Source organism: Chiloscyllium plagiosum, chromosome 5 (genome assembly GCF_004010195.1).
Source record: "Chiloscyllium plagiosum isolate BGI_BamShark_2017 chromosome 5, ASM401019v2, whole genome shotgun sequence".
Taxonomy (NCBI): domain Eukaryota; kingdom Metazoa; phylum Chordata; class Chondrichthyes; order Orectolobiformes; family Hemiscylliidae; genus Chiloscyllium; species Chiloscyllium plagiosum.
The window spans coordinates 29,618,131-29,643,471 of NC_057714.1; the positions used below are offsets into that span (position 1 = coordinate 29,618,131).

A 25,341-nucleotide genomic window follows, 5' to 3' on the forward strand; every position below is an offset into this window, starting at 1 on the left:
CATGGCACATGGATGTCTTTACCTCCCTGCAAGAGCGATCCCGGTCTTCTTTTGCGAGGGCATGGATTCTGACCTGAGAAGGGTTGGAGGACACAAATAGCAGCTGCCCCACCTGTCTAGCTTCGCTCCGCCCTGTTATGGGATGTCTTCTCCGGCAATGACAGAAAGGGGCCGAATGAGTAAGGTGCAAGTGGCTGGCATGACTGTTGAGGCGAATGCATGTAGGGGAAGGATGTTGGTGTTTTGATGGATTGAGGAGGCAGACTGATGGCATGGAGGATTAGAGCTGAAAAATGTGTTGCTGGAAAAGTGCAGCAGGTCAGGCAGCATCCAAGGAGCAGGAGAATAGACGTTTCGGGCATAAGCCCTTCTTCAGGAATGAGGAAGGTGTGCCAAGCAGGCTAAGATAAAAGGTAGGGAGGAGGGACTTGGGGGAGGGGCGGTGGGAATGGGTGCTGAGTCCAAGGGTTAGGTCTGAGATAAGGTGGGGGGAGGGGAAATGAGGAAGCTGGAGAAATCTGCATTCATCCCTTATGGTTAGAGGGTTCCTAGGCAGAAGATGAGGTGCTCTTCCTCCAGGTGTCGTGTTGCCATGGTCTGGCAATGGAGGAGGCCAAGGAGCTGCATGTCCTTGGCGGAGTTGGAGGGGGAGTTAAAGTGTTCAGCCACGGAGCGGTTGGGTTGGTTGGTGCGGGTGTCCCAGAGGTATTCTCTGAAACATTCCGCAAGTAGGCGGCCTGTCTCCCCAATGCATGGAGGATTAGCCTTGGTGGAAGATGGATGCCGTGGCAGGAATAGAGTGTGGGATAGCTGAGAGGACAGTGTGGCATTTACTTTGGTGGGGTAGAGAAGGTCAGTGATCCTTTTTCTGCACTGTAGGCTAGACCTCTATATCTTCGAAGCAGTACCGACCAAGAGTGCCATCTCCGACCAGGAGTGCCATCTCCAACCAGGCAGGCATCATCTGCCAGTTCTCTGGGAGGAGGACTTTCCTCCTCTGGACTACCTCATCCATCAGGTCTGCCAGATACCAGTCGGAGAAACACAGTGTCAAATGCCCCTTCTCGGTTATCTCTTCTCATAGTGTCACAAATTAAGCGGATCAGCTTTCAGATGTTAGTGCTTTTCCAAATGTACAGTGGGTTTTCAAAGATGGCACAGATGCAAAGGATACTGGTGTTTTTGCAAGTGAGTCATTGAGTGACAAGTTCATCCAGGAGCACAGTAAGATGGGATAAAAATCAGTCAGGATATAAGCCATAGGGTCAGGAATGGCAATTAATGTGGCAAATTTAGTAAGATATTGCGTGACAAGATATCCTCCACTAAACTTGACATAACATGCACTGAGCCAAAAATAAGTATGATTCAGCCCTACGTCACTGAATTCTGGCATTTTGTCACAGTAAATGTTTGAGAGCTTTTGTTTGGCTGTTTAAGTAAAGTTAAACTCATATAAATGTCCCAATTTGACGAGAGTGGAAATTAGAATAGAAAATTAAATAAAACAAACAATAATCAAATGTTGTCAAATTTGTTTTAAATGTTTGAGAAGTGGGTATCCTAAGAGAGAATGAGTTAGAATAAGAGAATATGTGACCCACTGATTTCAATACGAAGGAGTACAGTCAGGATGAAGAAAAAAAATAAAAGAATATGTTTACGGATTAGACGGAACGTGAGAGAAAAGTTCAAATATAGGGTAAGCAATGACAATTGAAACGTTGTTAAAATGGAAAGACAAAAATAATAGTCAAGGTGAGTTAATGTTTGGTGGGCAGAGTAATCAGCTTTTAGAATATAAGATTTTTCTGATTTTCAAGTTGGATGTGTACTTTGTCCCACAGTGTGTCTGTGTGTGGGGCAGGGGTTCATAAGACATGTTCCTGCAATTTGTGATATGCTTCTCTCTGGTATTTTCAATCATTCTAAAGTTTGTTCTATTGTTTTTTGTTTATTTGAAGATTTCAGTGAAATCAGTAGTGAAGTGCACTGATCCTCTTTCACAAAAAAAACTATCTTCTGAATTTGCTTTTACATATTCATTTGTTATGAAATTCACACAGAATCATTTGAAACTGTAAAAGATTCAACAAATAATTGTATTTTCCAAGATTAAAAATGTTCTCACTTTTCATTTAGTTAACGGATTGAACATTTAAAGTACTGTACAGTTCAGCATGTAAACAACAGAAAACCATATTTTGTTTATTCCTTGTGGGGGTTGGGAGGTTCTAAGTCTCCTACTTAGAAAGAAAAAAAAGAAAATGCATTCATAAGTCATGTCTGAATGCAAGTCATAATTGTTGAATTACCTTGGCAATATAATTATAGTGGTGTTCATACCTCAGATCTTTGTGTAGCTATTCATGTGCCTAAGAATGAACCTTGGACACTTGCAAGTGTTTTACCTGCATATAAATGAGAATTTAGATATCGACAATTGATGAGTATTCCAGCAAACAGCAAAAAATTATCAGAAAATAAAACAATCACTTATAAGCGAATGTTGCATTGAAGGATGTCTTGTAATATGGATTAATTGGATATGATGGAAACAATATATCATTCATATTGAGGTTGTTTATTTTCGACTTTAATCACAGCTGCATTTTTAAAATTAAAGAGTCCATTGTAACTCCATAGTTACTTAGCAAGCTACAATGAATGTGTTCAGAATGTGACTTTATTTTTCCTGATTTCTAATAGTATTGTATAATAACTTCCATGCAGTTCAGCTGTCGTGAAATGTAAATGTGATGGGTGATGAGTTCAGAGTATGTTGATAACATATTTTCATTATGGATAAAAACATTTGTGTAAGATGCAGAATGGGCTACTGATAAGTTGCCACTCATTTTGCATTGATCCCCAAGACCAATTTAACACTAAGGATAGTCCAATTCCTTTTTTTTTCATTTTTTAATCATATTTTCAACAATGTGGATACATTTGTTCAAATTCTTGACTCTGTTCTGAATTCTTCATATTGAACAATGATCAGGTATGATCGTCAGAAGTTAACACTGAAGGAAATTCACAATTGCCAGTTTATCAGCTGCATGAATCCAACTGCAGGAAGCTTCACAATCAATCCTCGACTTCAGGTAAGATGATCCATAAGCTTGATATTGAAGAGTGACAGAAAAGGCAGATTATTCTGTTCAAGTGCATGTTTTAGTCCTCCAGTTTAGTATTAGTAAGAAAGATTTCAGAATTTTAGTTTTTATTCTCCAGTCCAGTTTTTATTCTACCAATAACTGAAATCTGTTAATTATCTCAATTAGTAAATAAATGATTTTAAATGGGTTTATTTGAACAACATTTAGTACATCTTGCACAACACATGTGCATGAAATGTCCTAACCACCTTGATTTATTTTTAGTGAAACATCTATTTTAATTTCACACTTTAATATAAAATTTGTATGATTTCATGTTTCCTGTCTGTCCATCACATGATGAAGGGCTTTTGCCTAAAACGTTAATTCTCCTACTGCTCGGATGCTGCGAGACCTGCTGTGCTTTTCCTGCACCACACATTCGACCCTAACCTCCAGCATCTGCAGTCCTCACTTTCAACCTCACATGACTTATCAATCCTGCAGATTTCCTTGTCAATCTTGCAATTGATTCAGTAAAATTTCCTAAAGCTAAAATTGTAAAGAAAAAGTCATGAGAGAATAAAAATAAATATACGAATGGGCATATTGCAATCAAGGACAAAAGTGATTTCAACAATGCTGTCTCATCAAATATTGCCACTTGTACAACAACTAAATGAGTTTTGTTTCAAAATTTATTTGTTTAATAACTCGATTTTTCAGTAAATCAACTGGTAAGTGTGGCCAATAAACTTTCTAAGGCATTAAACAAATAGAGGGAAAAAGCTGTATTACAGCATTACATTGAAATTTTATTTATGAAATAACTTTGTACAATTTAAGTATATATTTGCATGATAGTTTTACATGCATCAAAGTTAATAGTTGGATAATTGTGAAACAGACAAATGGATCATTTCACCGTATACACCCCTATCAGGTGAACGTCTACAGTGGATTTGTAACTTTATGTATTACTTATGTAGTATTGTATGTTTGAAGTGATGTATTCTTAGGTCTCGGAAGTCTGGAGATGGATTTTTAGGAGACAAAAATATAGTACAATTCATCCAGTTCTGGGATCAGCCCTTTGGGAATGTTCACTGTTAACCCTGGCATAGCCTGAGGGAGGTTTCCAAATCATCCCATTCTCTGTGGCACCCAAACATGAAACTCACACTTCAGGTGCCTGCCCTAGAAGTTGTTGGGGAGAAAAAAAGTAGAAAGCTATTCGCTATCCAACCCCAAAAGATATCAAAGGAGCTTTAAAGACCTGTCATAAGAGAGTCTGGCTTAGTCTCACTACCCCCTACTTTGTTAGGGTATGCAACCTGAATGACCAGATGAGTCCTAGTAAACCTTGCCTTTCTAGGTGTCTACAGATCTCAGCTGAAATGACAGCAATTCTGAAAGGAGTCTCTTCATGAGTCCATGTTTCATCCCAAACTAGGCTCATCAGCTACTAGCTGCTGGGACCAAAACTCAATGCATCCAAATTTGTGTGGAAGTGCACAAAAGGCCCATGGACAGTGGAAGCCCAGAATCTCTAGCACTGTTTCTACTTGAGTTTTCAATTTTTTTTTATATTGTTGATGGACTTAGAACTGATGCGAGGCCTCTGTTATGATAGTCAGTTCTTGTGTGATTGAAACCTTTAATGCATGGTGTGCCTTTTTTGATTTTCTACCAAATTGATTTTGTCATCATTTCTTCTTTGTAGAGACACTTCACAGTGTTTGCGGTGAATTTTCCTTCAGTCAATTCCATGGAAATGATCTACAGCAAAATTCTAAGTTTCCATTTTCAGCATCTAAATTTTGCAGCTTCAGTCATAAAGACCATTCCGGCTGTGGTCCAAGCAACTGTCTGGCTTCAGCAAAAACTTACTCACATGTTCTTGCCAACAGCCATTAAATTCCATTACATTTTTAACCTTCGTGACCTCTCAAATATTTTTCAGGTGAGTAAAGTTAGAAAAAGCATGACACCAACTCATTTTATCAGATTTCCATTTTGAGAGGAGCAGTTGATGGTGCCTTCAAAAGTCTCTGCGCTCAGCCAGAGACTTCCAGAGCTAATTTTTGCCAGTGGCTTGCCATGGAAGATTTTCAGATCAGAAATCTCAAAATGTCCTGTCTGTTCTGTTCACTTCTTTCAAACAGAATACAAATTTTTTACAAGGAATTTGCTTCCCTTGAGCAATGTCTTTCTTGCATCTGTGTCTATTAAGGGGATTGATCTCTTATTCTGAGTCACCATGTCAAGGTGCAAAAATTCTCACTTGATTTCAATATTTTCCTGTTTGACTATCAGCCCCATAGCAATCAGATCACACAGGCCTGTTTCCAAGCTGTGATAAATCCAGAATTTCCAATTTTACATTCAATTACAGCATACGTGTTAAAACCTACAGTCAAAAATAGAAATTGCTGGAAAAGCACAACAGGTCTGGCAGCATTTGTGGAGAGAAAGCAGAGTTAATATTCTGGGTCAAGGGATCCTTCCTCAGAACCTCCTCTCCACAAGTGCTGCCAGACCTCCTGAGTTTTTCTCTATTTTTGTCTTTGATTTAAAGCATCTATATAGTTTATTTGGTTTTTAGGTTAAAACCTGGAGAGTCCAGCATTTGTTAAGCAGTTTTTACACTGTCTCCATTATGGTAGAAACTTTTTCTGGGAAAGTACTGAGTAATGTTCAGTCTTCCTATGCTGCAGTGTGCTGTTTGCTGGACAAAGTATGTCCTTCATTTGGATTACATTTTCTGCTTTTTTTTGTTGTTGTCACCTTGGTTCATTCTTCCATATTTCTTTAGGTTATTTATGCAAATCACACACTAGAAGTTAAAAATATAGAAGCCAAGGATGGGCAATTGGGCAGTCAAGTGGAAACTTAAAAAAATTTTAAAAATCAAACCGATTCCAACACACTGCTAGGCAACCCACCTCAGAATTTAACACAGGTGGGTCAGCCAACTCTCAAGAGGTGGTGAGTCACTGAAATCTTTTAAGCAGACCAAGTGCCTCTTGTCTCACATTACCCTATGGCTTTATGTGAGGGAAATTGTCTCACAAACGTGATTGAGCTTTTTGAAGAGGTGACAAGAAGATTGATGAAGGCAGAGCGGTAAATGTTGTCAACATGGACTTCCAGATGTTTGAAAAGGTTCCACATGATAGACTGGTTAGCAAGGACAGCTGATGGAATCCAGCAGTGCTAACCACTGTGCCCACCGTGTAGTCGTGGGCAGTGAAGAAGCTTATCTCAGAGTAAAATGGGACCTTGATCAGATCGGCTAATGGGCTGAGGAGTGGCAAATGGAGTTTAGTTTAGATAAATGTGAGGTGTTGCATTTTGATAAGGCAATGAGGCAGGACTTATACAGTTAATGGTAGGCTCCTGGGGAGTGTTGCAAACAAAGAGACCTCGGGGTGCAGGTCCTTGAAAGTGGAGTCGCAGGTAGAAAGGCTGGTGAAGAAAGGACTTGGGCACCCATGCCTTCATTAATCCGAATATTGAGTACAGCATTTGAGAAGTCATGTTGAGGCTGTACAGATCATGGTGAAGCAACTTTTGGAATACTGTATACAATTCTAGTCACCCTTCTATAAGAACGTGTTGTTAAACTTGAAAGTGTGCAGAAAAGATTTACAAGGATGTTGCCAGACTGAAGGGTTTGAGCTGGGGATTTTCTCCCCCGGAGTGTTGGAGGTTGAGGGGTGACCTTATAGAAGTTTCTAAAAACGTGGGAATGGATAGTATGAATAGCCAAGGTTTTTTTCCTGTGGTGGGGGAGTCCAAAAAAAGAGGGCGTAAGTTTAAGGTGAAAGGGGAAAGATTTAAAAAGGACTTGATGGGTGCAGTTTTCACTCAGAGGGTGATGTGTGGATGGAATGAGCTGCCAGAGGAAGTGGTTGAGGCGGGTACAATTATAACATTGAAAAGGCATCTGGATGGGTAATGAATAGGAACGATTTAGAGGGATATGAACAAAATGCTGTCAGATGGGAGTAGGTCAGATTGGGATGTTTGTTTGGCACAGATGAATTGGACCAAAGGATTTGTTTGTATGCAGTATGACTGTATGATCAGCTGATTCTCTGTATTTCCTCATAATGAACCAGCTCCAATCCCAATGCAGTCAAGTGATTCCAGCACCCCAGCAATGTCTGAATCACTTGACCACGCCCCTCTCCCCACACAGTGTCAAAATTACTTAACTTCTGTTCCTTTGCTGCTTCTCCACTGCATCAGGGGATTAGTAACACAGAGCTGATGTTACTATACTATAATCATGCAGGGGCATGGACTATGTTATAGATGTTCCTGAATTTTCAGTTGTCTTACATTTCTAGCATCATCGTAATTTTTTTCCATTTTGCTATTGATGATTCCTGTGTTTTTTTAAATGGAACTTTCCTCTTCACAAAATCGATAGAGTGGTTGCATTTGCAAACAGTGTGTTTTACATGAAGCCTTTTAGGATGTTTCCAAAGTGTGGTAAAGTGCTATAGTCTCCTGAATTTGAAAATTAACATGGCCTTGTTATGAATGAACAAAGACTTGACAGTAGTTAGACTTTTTTTTGCATGAGAAAGAAAAATAGTAGGAACCAAAGACATGGAGCTGAAACTTGTTCTCCGCTTCCTCTATTTTTTGTTTTGAAGGTTTTGATTCCAAGGCTAAATTTGTGGGCCCCATTGTATAGACATCCCATGTCAAAGTCTAAGGTGGGCATTGGGCTGCACCACAGACAAGATTCTTTACATCTGCCCATGATCATCTGCTAAATTTGAGTTGATATTTTTTCCAAATATATTTCCGCTCCTGTAGAAGGAGAACCAAGAACCCTAGCCTATCTCCACAGTTGCTACAATGGTCAGCAGTGCTGGAGCTTGTTCCAACCCTGCTACAACACTCAGCTTCTGCAAGCAATGTTGGCTTCTTTTGACAAGTGAGCAACCTAATACGCTTGTTGTTTGTGTCTTGGGAAAATTTAATGGCTAATGTCCCTCATTTTAGAAGTATACTTTATATTGAATCCAACTTTTAAATGTAAACTTGTTGAACGTAATTTCTAAGATTTTCCAAGCGATGTTTTGTTTCTTTTCAGGGAATACTCTTCGCACTTCCTGATTGTTTAAAGAAACCAATGGATTTGGTGTCTCTCTGGCTTCATGAGTCATCCCGTGTCTATGAGGACAAGCTAGTGCAATCAAAAGATTCTGAACTGTTCCAGAAACTTCAGCTGGAAACTGCCAAAAAATTCTTTGAGGTACCTGTTCTTCATAGATTCACAAAACACAAGGGGACTGGATCCACTGTATTTGTGCTGGCTCTTTGAAAGAGCAATTCAGTTCATCCCACTCACCCAACTGTTTGCTACAGCCCACCAATATTTTGTGTTTCAATCATTTAGCAAATTCCCTTTTGAACTTTACTGCGGAAGCCTTCCCACCACCCTTTGAGGCAATACATTCTAAATTAAAACAAACACGTGTTTTAAAACATGGCTTAGTCAGGTCTAGTTCTCCTTTTGGCTATTTTAAATCTGTGACCTTTAGTAACTGGTTCTCCTGTCACTAAAAATAAATCTTCCTAACCAGATAAAACCCTTTCATGATTTTGAATAACTCTATTCAATCTCCCTTTGACCTTCTCTGGCTATCAACCCATATTCATTATTAGTCACGTGTTCCCGTAATTATCTTGACTAGATTTAATCAACAGTTCAGGTTGTTTGAGGACTCACTTCTAGTTTCTCCATTTCTATTGTATCAGTTCTGGTGATTAAATCTTCTTTACCAGTCTTTCATTTTCTTCAACCAGCATTTCGTTCACCCCTTCTCCATCCTACCAGACTCTGCATTTCATCTTCTCCAAATGTTACCATCTCCAGTGTCATGCTGCCATCAGGTATAATTTTGCTAACACTTCTCTTTCAGCATTCTGAAGGAGAAAATCCTTCTGTAACTCTCTGGTCCATTTTTTAATTACTCCTAAAACCCCGCGACTTCCACAATACCATTCCATATAATCATAGGAGATGCAAAAACTTTTTATATTGTCTGTCCTCACCATACAAAGCACTATTGATTCTCCTAAATTGAACAACAATTCACTTGTGATACCATCAATTTAATATACTGTATTCAATGCTCATGATACAATCTCCTCTTCAGTGGAAACTAAATGTAAATCGGGTGATTGTTTTGTGCTGTACATTTATTCACTGTGCAAGTTTGACCCTCAGCTTCTGGTCACTTAACATTTTAATTATCTGGTGTACTCCCACTCTGACCTTTCTATCTCCTACAGTGCTTCAATGAAACTCAAAGTAAGCTTGAAGAACATCATCTTTCAACTTAGCACTTCACTGCTCTCGGCTCAACATTTTCAACAATATCAAATCATCATCTGGCTTTTTTCAATGGCAGCTATTGGTGATGCTTCTGCATTCAATTTTACGCATTCTCTAGACATATCTTTTGTTTCTTTAGTTGCCCTTTACCAGGTCTTGTTCTCCTCAGCTGTTTAATCACTCCTAGTTCCATGCTATCACCTTGTCTTCTCCCCTTTATTTGCAAAACTTAAAACCTGTTCCTTCTCACAGCTATGACAAAGGGCCACTCCAAAATCTGTTTCTCTGGCCATGGGTGCTGCATTACATGCTGAATATTTCCAGTAAGTTTTAGCTTCATTTATGAGTGCAGTAACTTGTCCATATTGTTTGAACTTAGACATGTGAAACGTGTTCTTGGTTTCTCAGAGTAGGGAATACTCTTGCGTCAGGATTCATTACCCATGCACAGTAAAATTAGGATACTGTTCTGCCCCAGCATAACAAACATGTAGCGATCGAAAAGTGCCAAAAGATCCTCCAAGATTGCAGTTACTGCAGTTTTGTATAACTTGGTTGTTTTGAAGTCAGCAATTTAAAAACTTGGCTTCTTTCAAGTATATATAGACCTTTTTTAGAATGTTGAAATTTCCAGTATTAAGACAAGATGTAAAAGAAGCTCTGTTTAATTTTGATCAAATATTGCCTAATTCAGCTTAGTTCTAAGTGGAAAATTTCAATTTTTGATATATTTCAGGGTATTGGTGATAGTATTTTACTGCAGAAACCATTGATTTATTGTCATTTTGCTCTTGGAATTGGCGATCCCCATTACATGCGAGTAAAAGATTGGAATGTCCTGAAGAAAATATTGACTGACGCTCTTGACAACTTCAATGAGCTCAATGCTGTGATGAACCTAGTTTTGTTTGAAGATGCTATGCAACATGTGTAAGTATAAATTAAAGGTTGTTTAAAAGTTACTTATTTTTAACAAACTCACCCAGGGAATCAGCAACATCATGTGTTGAGACTCCATAAGTTCTGATTGCTTTAAACAAAACCCGTACCATATGGCATGATACAGTGGTCAGTGAGTTAACACTGCTGCCTCACAGCGCCAGGGGCCCAGGTTCAATTCCAGCCTCGGGTGACTGTTTGTGTGGAGTTTGCACATTCGCCCCGTGTTTGCTAGTGTTTCCTATGAGTGCCTGGGTTTCCTCTCACAATCTAAAGATGTGCAGGTCAGGTGAATTGACCATGCTAAATTGCCCGTGGGATGTGTAGGTTATGTGCATTAGTCTGGAGAGTTGCTACACTACCAGAGTACAAGCTCCTGACTGAAATAAAATGAGGGACAATTCAAGAGTGGAATCGGGATAAGGGGAGGGATGGGATATGCTGCTGACCAGTGAAGAGGTATGATCATAGAAGAATCCCTGCAATGTGGAAACAGGCCCTTCGGCCCAACAAGTCCACACCGACCCTCCAAAGAGTAACCCACTCAGACCCATTTCCCTAACCTATTATCCTATTAGGGCGGCACGATGGCACAGTGGTTAGCACTGCTGCCTCACAGCGCCAGAGACCCGGGTTCAATTCCCGACTCAGGCGACTGACTGTGTGAAGTTTGCACGTTCTCCCCGTGTCTGCGTGGGTTTCCTCCGGGTGCTCCGGTTTCCTCCCACTGTCCAAAGATGTGCAGGTCAGGTGAATTGGCCATGCTAAATTGTCCGTAGTGTTAGGTAAGGGGTAAATGTAGGGGTATGGGTGGGTTGCGCTTCGGCGGGCGGTGTGGACTTGTTGGGCCGAAGGGCCTGTTTCCACACTGTAAGAAATCTAATCTAATCTAATCTATATTTACCCCATACTAATGCGCATAGCCTACACAATCCATGGGCAATTTAGCATGGCCAATTCACCTAGCCTGCACATCTTTGGATTGTGGGAGGAAACCGGGTCACCCGGAGGAAACCCACGCCAGCCCAGCGTGACAGTCTCTCAGACAGGCGTGGTGGTCTCTCGGCCCAGCATGACCATCTCTCAGACAAGCTAGGTGGTCTCTCGGCCCAGCGTGACCATCTCTCAGACAGGCGTGGTGGTCTCTCGGCACAATGTGACAGTCTCTCAGACAGGCGTGGTGGTCTCTCGGCCCAGCGTGACCATCTCTCAGGCGTGCTGGTCTCCCGGCACAGAGTGACAGTCTCTCAGACAGATGTGGTGGTCTCCCGGCACAGCATGATAGCCCCTCAGAGAGGCGTGTTGGTCTCCCAGCACAGCATGATAGCTTCCCAGACAGGCGTGGTGGTCTCCCATCCCAGCGTGACCGAGCATGACAGTCCCTCACAGGTATGGCCTAATTATGGACTTCTGGTCTTGGGGTGATTCCAGAGGGATCTCCTGGCCTCGGGAACCTCAAGTTGAAGTCTGGCACTGTCTGGAGTCAAGACCTGATGCAGACTGGAGGCTCACCAGTGTGGACTGGTTGGTAGGACTGTTGTTCTGAACTTTTTCATTTCTCTCTTTTCTAATTTATTTCTACAATCTGTAATGCTGGCCTTCTTACTACTTTGTTTTTCTAATATTTTTCCTAAGAATTTGCACTGAAGAATCTGTACCTAGGTACATTTGTACATAAGATGATGCCATAGTGGCGACTTGTAAACTTTTCACTGTAACCATTTGAGTACTTGTGAGAATAAAGCTAATGCAGTCTGCCACTTTATTAACCTCTCGGTTAATCAGTCAGACACCATTTGCGCCCTCTTTGTGTCCTCTTCATGAATTTTATTTTAGTCATTCATGGGGGGGAGGTCATCACTGGCTAGGCTACTGTTTGTTGCTCATCCCTAATTGCTCAGAGAGTGGTTTGGAATCAACCACATTGCTGCCGGTCTGGAGTCACATGTATCCAGACCAGGTAAGGATGGCAGATTTCCTTCCCTAAGGGACATTAGTGAATCAGATGGGTTTTTCCAACATTCGACAATGGATTCATGGTGATCATGAGACAAATAAGTCCAGATTTTTAAAATTGAATTCATGTTCTACCATTTGCCATGGTGGGATTTGAACCCAGGTCTTCAGCACATTACTTGGGTCTCTGGATTAACCAGCAATAATACCAATAGGCCATCATCTCCGCTTCCCACCTATCTTTATATCATCAGCAAATTTAGATGCATTACTCGTGATCTCTTGTCTAAGCCATTGAAAAAGATGACACCCCATCACTGATTCTTGTGACACTCCACTAGTTACAGCCTTCCAATTTGAAAACGCACCCTGTATTTCTATTCTTTGCTTCCTGTGCATTAACCAATTCTTTACCCTTGCCAATATATTAGCCCAACCCTAGGAGTCCTTGCTCTGCGTTTTATATTTTGCATGATTTGGAGATGCCGGTGTTGGACTGGGGTGTACAAAGTTAAAAATCACACAACACCAGGTCATAGTCCAATAGGTTTAATTGGAAGCACTAGCTTTTGGAGCGACGCTCCTTCATCAGATGGTTGTACTCCACAACCACCTGTTGAAGGAGCAGCGCTGTGAAAGCTAGTGCTTCCAATTAAACCTGTTGGATTATAACCTGGCGTTGTGTGATTCTTCACTTTGTTTTGCATGACACCTTATTAAATGCCCTTTAGGAACCCAAGTATTCTAAGACCCCTAGTTCCCTGTTATCCTTCTGTTTATCTCCTCAAAAAGGCTGTAATGAATTTCTCAAAAATAATGTTAATTTCATTTTGTCGTGTTGTGATGTTTTAAATGCATTGTAAAAGCCTCCTTAATGATAGATTCCATGTTTACCAATGACTGATGTCAGACTAACTGGCCTGTAGTTTTTTGTTTCCTGTCTCCCTCCTTTCTTCAATAGTGCAAACTTCTGATTGGTTTGGACTATTTTAGAATTTAGGTAGTTTGGAAACTTATACTATTTCTGCAGCTGCTCTTACGATTTAGGTTTACCTGATGATGTTCTCTTCTTTATAGCGGTAGCCAAGCATGCCCCCATTTTGTATCGCCTTCACTCAAGTTGGGTGTAGAGAACATTTAGGCCCAGAAATCTGATTCATGAAGGAACTCGCTCCTGGTACTTTCCACACTAATTGGCAGGACTTGCATAGTTAATGGTAGGGCCCTTGGTAGTGTTGTCAAAAAGAAAGACCTGGGGGTGCATGTACTTAGTTGCTTGAAAGTGGCGTCGCAGCTAGAGAGGATGGTGACAAAGGCGTTTGGCACACTTGCCTTCATTGGTCAGAGCATTGAGTACAGGAACTGGGACATCGTATTGCAGCTGCAGAAGACATTGATCAGACCACATCTGGACTACTGCATACAATTCTGACTGCCCTGCAAAAGGAAGGATGTTATTAAATGGAAAGGGTGCAAAAAAGATTTACATGGCTGTTACAGAGACTAGGAGAAAGTGAGGACTGCAGTTGCTTCCTGATGAAGGGCTTATGCCTGAAACATCTATTCTCCTGCTCCTCAGATGCTACCTGACTGGCTGTGCTTTTCCAGCACCACATTCTCAACTCTGTTATTGAGGCTAGAATTTTGAGTTAAAGGCAGAGGCTGGATAAGCCGGAGCTCTTTTCCCCCCAAGTAGGAGGCTGAGGGATGACCTTAAAGAGGTTTATAAAATCATGAGGGGCATGGATAGGGTGAATAGCTGAAGTCTTTCCCCAGGTTAGGGGAGTCCAAAACTAGAGTGCATAGTGTTGAGGTGAGAAGGGAAAGATTTAAAAGGTACCTGAGGTGCTACCTTTTGACCAGGCGGATGTTGCATTGTTGGAACAAGCTGCCAGAGGAAGTGGGAGAGGCAAGTACAATTACAACATTTAAAAGAGATTTGGACAGGAGCATGGATAGAAGAGATTTAGAGGGAAATGGGCCAAGTGCAGGCAAATGGGGCTAGTTCAGTTTCAGAATCCTGGTCAGTGTGGAAGAGGTGCGCCGAAGGTTCTGTATGATTCTGTGACTTCAATTACTCCTAGACAGCTGTGAGAAAAGAATGTTACCGGGTTATTAGCTTAGTTCTGTCATCAGTTAGAATAAGTCTTCTACAATTTACTTGAAAGTACTAGAATATATCTGTGACACAGAATTTTAAAGATTCCACTTCTTTATCTCAGGTGTCGGATAAATCGAATATTGGAGAGCAGCCGAGGATATGCTCTACTGGTGGGTGTTGGTGGCAGTGGGAAGCAGAGTTTATCTCGATTGGCTGCTTACATTAGTTCTCTAGAAATTTTCCAAATCACACTGAAGAAAGGCTATGGGATCTCAGACTTGAAGGTAAATATTTTGTCATTCGCAATTCTGCATTATTAAAAGTGCTAATTTCTAATCGCTCTGTACTGATTTTCTGATAAATGTCCTGCAATGATCTTCCTGTCTCCAGGTAAGTGCAAATGCTACTATAGATCCTGGCAAATGAAAAATATGCAAAGAATGACAAAGAGTCACACAACAGATGGCAAGAACTTATGAAAAGGGAATCGGCAAAGGAGCTCGTAGAGGCATCAAAGCCAACGGCGGGAAAATTCAACATGATCAGGCCCCATGAATCCTGATAATGATATTGTCAGTGTAGATAAGGAAAAAGCAGGCATGTTAAGAAGTTACTTGATTTGGATATGTGAAGGATGGGTCACAGCTAATGAATTTGTTGGTACTTGTTTGAATATTTTAACTGGAGCATGGAGCAATTCTAGGTGCCACGCTTTGAGAAGAATATATTGGCATGAGGATGTGCAGCATAGTTTCATCAGAATGATAACAGGATGTTATGTAAAGAGATTCCACAAACTGGGGTTGTATTCCTTGGAATTTAGATGGTGTAATTAAAAAAAAGAGCAAAATTAGTAAACACTTCTACAACAAAATTATGAAAACTTTGAACTTGCCTTCCGCAAAGACAGTTGATGTCAAATCAATTGTAAATTTTAAATCTATGTTTGGGGGATATTTGTTATTAAAAATGATTAAAGAATATTGGGTAAAGGTAGCAATTTGGGTGTAAGTTGTTGATCAGTCGCATTATTATTAAATACAGTTGATTCTGATATAACACGATAGTCCCATTTCCGTACGACCTCATATTATAAGAAAATTGTGCAATATTCTCGCCATTTAAATTAATGTGGCTGTAAGCGCATTATAGCCAATACAGTTAAGGGAAGTTCGTGTTCTGTGAGTAAAAGTCTAAATTCTTCTATCATATTAAAGCAATCCACATTGAAGAAGCACACATTATAGCAAAACAGACTGTAGTGGAACTGACAGAGGTAAAAAATCAGGTAAAAACAATGACTGCAGATGCTGGAAACCAGATTCTGGATCAGTGGTGCTGGGAGAGCACAGCAATTCAGGCAGCATCCGACGAGCAGCAAAATCGCCGTTTCGGGCAAAAGCCCTTCATCAGGAATAAAACATGAAGGGCTTTTGCCCGAAACGTCGATTTTACTGCTCGTCGGATGCTGCCTGAATTGCTGTGCTCTTCCAGCACCACTGATCCAGAATCCAGAGGTAATAAATCACTGACCCCTGTTCCTATGTTTAGTAAATTTTATTAGATCTTGAACAAACCAAACATACGTGTAATTTCATTGTAATCAAAAACTGTTATTGGCAGTTTTCCTTCAAAACTCTTTGCTTTTGACCAGTGAAGGGTGTTGAAGAGTTGAGGGCAAATTAAATGGAGGCATTTCCTGTGAGGGATAATCAGAAGGGCTTTTGACCATAAGGAGAGGAAGAAAGTACGTTACAGCATTGGGAATTCACAGCAAGAAACTTTTAAGTGCCCTGCTTGCTGATGTTGGGGACGCAGAGGGAAGCAATAGGCAATAAAGACAACTGTACCAAGAAATATCGCACTTAGGTATTTAAAATCCTAGAATCAACTGCAAATCATGAACTAGGAGTGAGAGAGGAACTCATGAGAATTACAGTTGCAGCAAAGTGGTAATGAGCAAATTGTTGGGACAAAGGGCTGACAGGTCCCTGGGTCCTGATGGATTTCAGCCTGGAGTCATAAAAGATGTAGCTAGCGAAATAGTTAATTAGCTGTTTTAATTTCCTAAACTTGCCTACATTCCGGGGACATTCCATTTGATTGGGCTCCAGTGAATGTATTCAAAAAGGGATGGAAACAAAGTGCAAAAAACGTTGGAAAGTGTTAGAAACTGTTATTGAAGAGAATATGGCAAAGCACTGCTAAAGAGCACTTGAATTTCAAGAATGCATTTGATAAGCTGTCACATCCAGGGTCATTGTGGAAGATAAAAGCTCATAGAGTCATAGAGATGTACAGCATAGTGTAACATATTTGCATGAACAGCTATTTTCTAATCAACCTGTTCAGTGATGTTATTACACACCTCTGGAGCAGATGGAATTTGAATCCCGGCCTCCTAGCTCACAGGCCAGGACACTATCACTGTACCACAAGAGCCCCTCACAACGACAATGTAGCACATTCCTGATGAAGGACTTACGCCCGAAACGTTGACTCTCCTCCTCCTCGGATGCTGCCTGACCCTGCTGTGCTTTTCCAGCACCACACTTTTCAACTTTGATCTCCAGCATCTGCAGTCCTCGCTTTCTCTTACTAAAAGGAAGCAGAGAGTAGGAATAAATAGGTAATAAGTGATGTCGCAGGGACATCAACTATTTACATACAATAGAAATGTCTTGCATGATAGGATTAAAGGAATGGTTGTTAAATGTGTTATTGACACAAAGGTATCTAGGAAAGGAAGTTGTGAAGAGGATACAAGGAGGCTGTGAAAGGATATAAGTAGATTGAGTGAGTGGACAATGATGTGGCAAATGTAGTATAATATTGAAAAATGGGAAAATGTTCATTTTAGCAAGATGAATAAAAAAGAAGCATACTACCTAAATGGTGAGAGGCATGAGAGATCTGGGTGACTTAGTGTATGAACAGCAAAACATGAGTATGCAAATAGTTAGGAAAACTAATGGAATATTATCCTTTATTGTGAGGGGAATGAATACAGATGAAGTGAGGTTATGCTTCAATTTTACAGGGTAGTGATGAGACAACATTTGGAGGATTGCATGTTTATTTAGCTAAGGGCATAAATATGTTGGAAGCAGTCCAGAGAACATTTCTAAACTAATACCTGGAATGAGTGGATCAACTTCTGACAGGGCAGTTGTGGAAAGAATGTTTCCTGTTGTAGGAAATAAAGAAATAGTGGTCATGCTTTGAAAGTGAGAGGTCACCAATTTAAAGCAGATGAAAAACAGAGTTCTCAGAGGTTCACAAATCTTTGGAGTACATTTCCTCCAAAGGTTGTGCAGACATTAGATCATAGAATCCCTACAGCGTGGAAACATGCCATTTGGCCCAACAAGTCCAACAATTACAAGCCCAAAGCAAGAAATAATCAGGAATTACATTTTGTGTGTGGTGAACAGCCAAGAGAAGAAGCAAAAAAACGTTTGCATCTAACTATGGGAGCACTTTGAAATGGCTTTATTCTGATTCAAAGGCATAATTTTCACCATTGTCGTAGGTTAAGGTGAACTATCAACACAAAATAATGACAAAGCCAGTGATTAAATCTTTAGGGAAGTCTCCTCCATTTATGGCATTCAGGGCATTGCATGGGAATCCAATGTTACACATGTTATATTATCACTCACTACCTTCAAGCAAGTGGAGAAGCGAGCAGAAGCGTTCGAAAGATTGACACAATGTTGAAGGAGAACTGAAATGTAAATCTTGCATCACAGATTTAGTTATAAGATCATCAGCAATACAAAATGGATTATCACCATCAGAGGGTGGGAGATTGAGAAGACAACACTCAGGTCTATTTTAGAAGGTACAGCCAAACATCATAACAGATTGACCATAACAGAGTGAAATGCCACAAAGAGAGGAAAGAGACAACTGGGTCAAGAAATTTTTCTAAAAGCTACAAAGCACAAGTCATACCAGAGTATAGTCCAGGAGATGGCATGGATGAGGGATCCACAGAGATAAGCAGAGATGGAAAAACTACCACAGCAAACAAGAGATGTCAAGTATTGATGCTTACATCAGTGTGCAGTGTTAATGTCAGTGTCACTTGATTATGTAAAGAGAAATAGAATGGGGTTGAAGTGCTAACAGGGTCATAAGAGAATGTGTATACAGTAAGCTGTGAAGAAAGATGACCTTGGACTCCAGAAGCAAATTAAATAGTTAGACCATACATGCATAACAAAAAAAGCTTTCTGAAAATCCAGAGCGAACAGTAACTTCCTCTCCCCTGAGGCAAAAATAAGGACAGCAGATGCTGGAAATCAGAGTCTAGATTAGAGTGGTGCTGGAAAAGCACAGCAGGTCAGGCAGCATCTGAGGAGCAGGAAAATCGACATTTCAGGCAAAAGCCCTTCATCAAGAATGAAGGCAAGGAGCGTCCAGGGTGGAGAGATAACTGGGAGGGGGATAGGGCTGGGGAGAAGGCAGCAAAAAGTACAGTAGGTGGATGGGGGTGGGGATGAAGGCGATATTAGAAAATAGGTGTCTTTCGAGCTAGTGTCAAACTAGCGACCTAAGGATGACTGGTATTTAGCCCACAACAGTCCTTCGCTCTATCACCTGAGCTATTGAAGGCACTGTCTAACCTCTTCCCACCTCCCCACTTCTACCTGCTTTGTGACATTTAATGTTTTCCAAATTATCCAGTAGATTAATTCAGTTGGATCTTCGTTTCCTAAATCCATGACTTTCCAAAAGTTATGCTTCTCCAACCATTAACCTGTAGATCTGTGAAGTTTATTTTGAGGCTTTTCCTGCAGATTATTTTAACCTTACTAGTTCAAATGCCCAACATCGTCAGACAGTGCACTTTAAAGAAATTATTTGTGAGTGTTCTCTAAATTTCCTACTGTTACTTTTCCACCTGTCCCATTGGGCCTATTTATTTTCCGTAAGCTCTTACTAGATTCTGTAATACCTTTATAGCAAATTACTGCAGATGCTGGAATCTGTACTGAAAATAAAAAATGCTGGAAATTACAGCAGGTCAGACAGCATCCATGGAGAAAGAGCAATCTAACATTTTGTTAGCTTGCAGAATACTGGGTCAATGGAAAGACTTTTGGTAGTGTGGATGTGCAGAAGGATCTTGGTGTCCATATACATAGATCCCTGAAAGTTGCCACCCAGTTTGATAGTGCTGTTAAGAAGACATATGGTGTGTTAGATTTTATTAGTAGAGATTGAGTTCCAGAGCTGCAACTTGGAATATTGTGTACAGTTCTGGTCGCCCCATTACAGGAAGGATTTGGAAACATTGGAAGAGGTGCAGAGGAGATTTACCAGGATATTGCCTGGTCTGGAGGGAAGGTCTTATGAAGAAAGGCTGAGAGACTTGGGATTTGATAGAGATGTACAAGATGATCAGAGGATTAGATAGGATAGACAGTGAAAGTCTTGAGAAGATTTGTAGCTCAGGTTGAGGTTCTGGATGCCACAAAATGACATGACCCTCTCTCACTAGTATTCTTACATACAGATAAGGAAGGACACCACTTCGACTGGGACAACACTTGCATCCTGGGACAAGCCAAACAGAGAGACACATGAGAATTCCTGGAAGCATGGCATTCCAACCGGAACTCTTATCAACAAACACATTGACTTGGACTCCATTCACCATCCCCTGAAAAAAAGAACAAGAAATGACCACACAGGAAATGACATCACCAACCCAAGGAAATCCAAATGTATAAATAGAAAGCAGGAAGCATCAGCAGTGCTTCATCTGGAGGCTCACTGAAGATGTTACCTAGTATGGCGACGAAGTGTCTGAAAATGAACTTTTCAGCTCAATGGCCAAACCTACATCCAGTGAAAATCTTTTTCCTAGGATGATGACGTCAGCTTGTACGAGGGTGCATAACTACAAATTGAGGGGTGATAGATTTAAGACAGATGTCAGAGGCAGATTCTTTACTCTGAGAGTGGTAAGGGCGTGGAATGCCCTGTATGCCAATATAGTTAACTCAGGCACATTAGGGAGAATTAAACAGTCCTTGGATAAGCATATGGATGATAATGGGATAGTGTAGGGGGATGTTCATATGTCGGTGCAACATCAAGGGCTGAAGGGCCTGTTCTGCACTGAGTTCTTCTATCTTCTATGCTGTGCATGTTGGGCAACTTATGTTTAATTTTCTGTAAGCTAACTCTCTGGCTATTTAGAGCTTGTGCATACTTTGAATTCATGGTGAAGTATGTGAAGAAAGGTTAAGTTTCAATTTTTATCCCTTTTTCACTCACTAGGCTGCAGCTGAGAAGGGGCAGGTGGCCACAGGTCTCTGCCAGTGATTCTGTGACCAGCTGGTGAGGGCAATGAAGGTCAATCTAATGTGCATCCCTTGCACAGTTATCCATCTCCCTATTGGTTAGACCTAGCACTCTGTTTCACAACTTACTGACTTTCAATTCTCAGCATCACAGCCTGCTGTGCCATTCTCTTATGGATTGTGGCATTGGGTAACTCCTTTTTTTAGTAACATTGTAACATTTCACCTTCTGTTCCATTTAGGTTGATCTTGCTAATTTGTACATCAAGACTGGAGCCAAAAACCTGCCAATGGTCTTTCTCCTGACAGATGCTGATGTTCCAGATGAACGTTTCCTGGTCCTGATCAACGATTTGCTGGCATCAGGTGAAGAAACTAATATTGTGGTGCAAGTTTGATTGTGCTATTGTGCTACGGTCAGGTTTTGCAAGGTGATGCTCCGCTTCTGACAGTGTCGGACAGTGTGGCTGCTACACCTTCGCAAAGGATCTCTTTGAGAAACAGCCAAGGCTGTTAATCTTACAATCTGGGAAACTGTGGCAGTTTCAAACTGCTAAGCAAATGAGTGTGACTTTGTGAAAAGGCTAGTGAAGGGTGAATGATTTGTAGTTCAGAAAATAAACACTTTTTGACCTCGTTTTAGCTTCACTGAATTGAAATTAAAGATTACCAAGCATTTATCTTACTCTACGTCACTCTTTTCCTGGAGTTGAGAACTGTAGGCCTGTTTATTTGTCTACTTTATCTTTATTCAACGATCTTCAGATTTCTGACTTGTGAATGTCATCATCTAATCACTAATTCCTGATCTACCATCTTTACAGCAGTAATTGTCCTCTACTAATGCATTCCATCTGATGCAATGTGCTTTGGAACATCCTGAAACCTTGAGAGGCATTATAGAAATGCAAGTCTGTATTTCTTTTACTTTTTGTCCTTGTTTTATCATTCTGAACAGAGCTGTGACATTTCCATTGAATGAGAGTGAGAGGAACCAATTGCATCCTGAGAAATTTGCAACCATTTAAAGCTAAGGCTTCTCTCTGAGATAAATGTTTGTATTCTGGTGCACACTTTACTTAAAATTGTACTCCTAACACATGACAACTTTATGTTCTGTGATATTCCTGACATAGAAAACACAGAATTTTACATAACATCATTTCTTTAATTATAAATCTTCGTAAATATAGTTCTTATTTATCATATATTGAAAATAGGTTGGACTGGAGGCAGTTTGCTGCCAGGCCTCTTTAACTGGGTCAAATAGGAGTGTAACAAAGTAAGAAATATCTGAAATTATCGATTGCCCTGTCATTTGTCTTTTCTTTCCCTGAAAAATGTCTTCCTGCCTAAAACTTACCCATGACTTCACAAATGTAAGAAAAAGATCAGGCCATTCAACTTCTGATATAGTTCCTAAGATTTCCAATTGAACAAAGTTTTGCATCATTTGCATATTTTCCCCCACACTTCTATGAATAACTTCTAGGACATCAAGGACGCTATCTAAGTGTATGTTGTTGATTTTGAATTATTTCCTATTGCTCTGGATGCTTTGAGTGGAGAGAGGCAGCAAACATTGCACATTTTAGTTTGACGGCAGCCCCCACCCCTGGTCATTATAAAGGTCAAGTTCCAAAGCACTTGAAGCAAATAAAGAGGTGCCCTGGAGCAATACCATAATGTGGCCTGGACTACCTTCCAACTAGACTACTGTCCTTCACGGGAGGAAGCATAGCCCTCGAGCTGTTGCCCAGTTTGATTGACCACTGGCTTCAATAGTGAGCACTACTAGGACAGGAAGAAGAGCAGCACCTCCTGGACAAAGATATTTCCCAGGAATTTAGAGCAGGAAGGAATCAGTGTACTGAGGAGTGGGGTCAAGGATGCTGGTGTGATAGGCTTTCAAGGCCAGGCAGCAATTCACAAAGGGAGGGTGTCATCTCGGAGTGTTGCCCCTGATGTACAAAGGATGTGTCCTCCCTCCCTCCTTACTATCTGAACAATGTTATTTCAAACAATGAGCTTTTAAATCACATCTGCCCATGCCAACAATGTGTTGTGATGCGGGCGGCGTTAAGTTTCTGTCAGTCAGTTGTAATCAACATCAGTTAGCTGTTCATTACTTTTCTTAAAATTGCGATCTACCAACTGACTTTATTATGAGGGATTAGGTGGGGGGGTGATAGGCGAGCCAACCTTCATATTTTCTGTGTACACTCCGTCTCACTGAAAATGTGCTGTGTGAAGGTGTGGCAGTACAATGCAGCTTACACATTTTATTGTTGGGCTTTCTGTTCTTAATCTGCTAACTCATAGTTTTCCATCCCTTGAAGGCAATACATAGCAAATCATTTGTGAGCATATATCAAAGAAAAATCCCAATCTATACCTCTGTATACCCTGAATTTATATTCTGGACATGACTCTCTGATTTAGCAGTGCAATGCAGTGAAATGGTTTTCCTCCCTTATTTTGTACCTCATTGTGCTGCCATCCTCACAGTCTGCATCAAGTTACAAATCAAAGGACTGAACTGGTAAAATTATTAACAAATTATGCTTAATGATACTATACCATATGCCATCACTAATCAGTGCCAACTGATTGCTATGATCATGCTGCATCGAGTGCTCTGTGCAGATTTATGGTCTTAGCAATGCAGTAAAAGTGGCTTTGCATGAACTAGCAGGAGTTTTGTTGTTTGCGACTGACCTCATTTGTGGAGTTATAATGTAATGAAACTACTTCTTATGCTATGAGATGGAATTGCTATAAATAAATGTAGCTGGATGGTACTTTTAAATGTCATTTTGGAAGCACCCGAGAATTAACAAAATTATAGATACAATTTTAATTGGCAGTTAACTCTTTTTAGTAAGTGGCCTTTTTACAGACTTTTTCCTTTAAACAAATGTAATGGTTATAAAGGGCTTAGATTAATATCTGAGAAGAGAAGCAAAGTTTATTGTTGAAAATATTGTGATAATGTCGCTGCTTTAAAGATCCAAACATTATCTCCCCCCAGAAAAACCAGCAGAAGTGTTATCTGTATTGCCATAATTTTGATCAAATTCTGAGAATCAGAATCCTGATTTATTTTAAACAGGTGAAATTCCTGATCTGTTCAGTGAAGAAGAAGTTGACAACATCATTGGTGGTATACGTAATGAAGTCCGAAGCTTGGGACTGATGGATAGTAGAGAAAATTGCTGGAAGTTCTTTTTGAGCAGAGCACAGCAACAGCTTAAGGTATTTATGTTGCATGAAATAACTAACAACATCAGCAAGAATTTTTTCTTTTCTAAAGAAACAGGCATTTTTAAAACTGTAAACTAAGTGTAGGTTTTTGAATTGTGGGTCCTTTCTTGCCAGCTTAAATTGAAGAATTGACTCCTCATCCAGTTGCCTAGTTTTGTTCTCTTGCAGTTTAGCTGGGGTCCCAGTACAGTAATGAGTCTGTCAAATCTTTTACCACAACTTGTTGCCATCCATCACATGGAAAGTAGAAACATGATATTTTTGGCAATTAAAAGAAACTGCTATGGCGGAATTGTAATGAATTTACCACCAGGACTGATAACTCAAGACATGGGCAGCTTTTTTTGTGAAAATATCTAACGTGAGATGCAAATTAAAAGTAAGGTAATGCATGTGGGTGGAATGCAATAGTAAAGTAACAGGTAAGAGCAGGGGTTAATTTCTTATGGAGTGCTTGATCCCAGCAGTGCTATCAACAGTGATGCTAAAAGAATCAAGTGGGGGGGGATAAAAAAGTAAAGTTGCCATTGTCTAATGAGACCACAGGGCTGCATGCTCATGAGAGAGAGACAACTGGTGCTGGTTTAACCTGAGGTTCACCACAAGTCTGGTGGGAGAAGAGGTTGAGAAGGAGAGTTCTTCGTGGTAACTTTAACCAGTTCATTGTTGGTGTCAGTCTGCATTTGAAACCACCCAACCAGCAAAATGAGAATCCAGTAAACTTGTTCTTAGAATCAAGCATACACACCACCTAGTGGCCACTCTGTGAGAATCAGGAAAGATCTGTGACCGGGATCAACTTAAGAAATACAGAATAATTTGATTTGGTTGTTAGAGGAAAGAAAATTTAAAAGCAGAGAAAGTAAGCTTCTGAAATGTTTTTCTGTGCAGAAAAATCTGGCAAATTCTTCAAATTTGGTTTGAAGGCTTCTTATGCTTTGAATTGTTTGAATTTGAGAGCATGATCCCAGTACAGATTTACATTGAGAAAGGAAACAGAATGTTGTGAATTGGAAATCCGGTGTGAATGTAGCATAACAATGGCCACTGTGCAGAAACATTGAGGTTGATTTAAAGACTCTCAACAACTGACTCAAACCCACCTTTTTAAGTTAAAATGTTAAAATGTCTGAAAACATATTATTAAAAAAAACTCACCTCAAATCCATCACTTCCAAAATGCTGGGGTGAGGCTGGTGATCACACTAGACCTAATGGATGAACATTTAGTGAGATCAATTGAGGGGTCTCCTCACTGCCATTAAGCAAAGTTTTTATTTTTAACTAGGGTCACACTGGCTT

The 25,341-nt window shown here is 40.4% G+C and overlaps 1 protein-coding gene across 1 annotated transcript in view; it reads left to right on the forward strand.

Annotated features, from left to right (window-relative positions):
- Nucleotides 1–25,341, forward strand: part of LOC122550241 (dynein axonemal heavy chain 11-like) — a 456,308-nt gene that overhangs the window by 233,360 nt on the left and 197,607 nt on the right. The window contains exons 48-54 of the mRNA XM_043690997.1: nucleotides 3,005–3,107; nucleotides 4,825–5,064; nucleotides 8,215–8,376; nucleotides 10,199–10,392; nucleotides 14,580–14,742; nucleotides 21,018–21,141; nucleotides 23,888–24,030. Of these exons, the coding sequence (XP_043546932.1) occupies nucleotides 3,005–3,107; nucleotides 4,825–5,064; nucleotides 8,215–8,376; nucleotides 10,199–10,392; nucleotides 14,580–14,742; nucleotides 21,018–21,141; nucleotides 23,888–24,030 (1,129 nt within the window). The remainder of the gene's footprint in view (nucleotides 1–3,004; nucleotides 3,108–4,824; nucleotides 5,065–8,214; nucleotides 8,377–10,198; nucleotides 10,393–14,579; nucleotides 14,743–21,017; nucleotides 21,142–23,887; nucleotides 24,031–25,341) is intronic.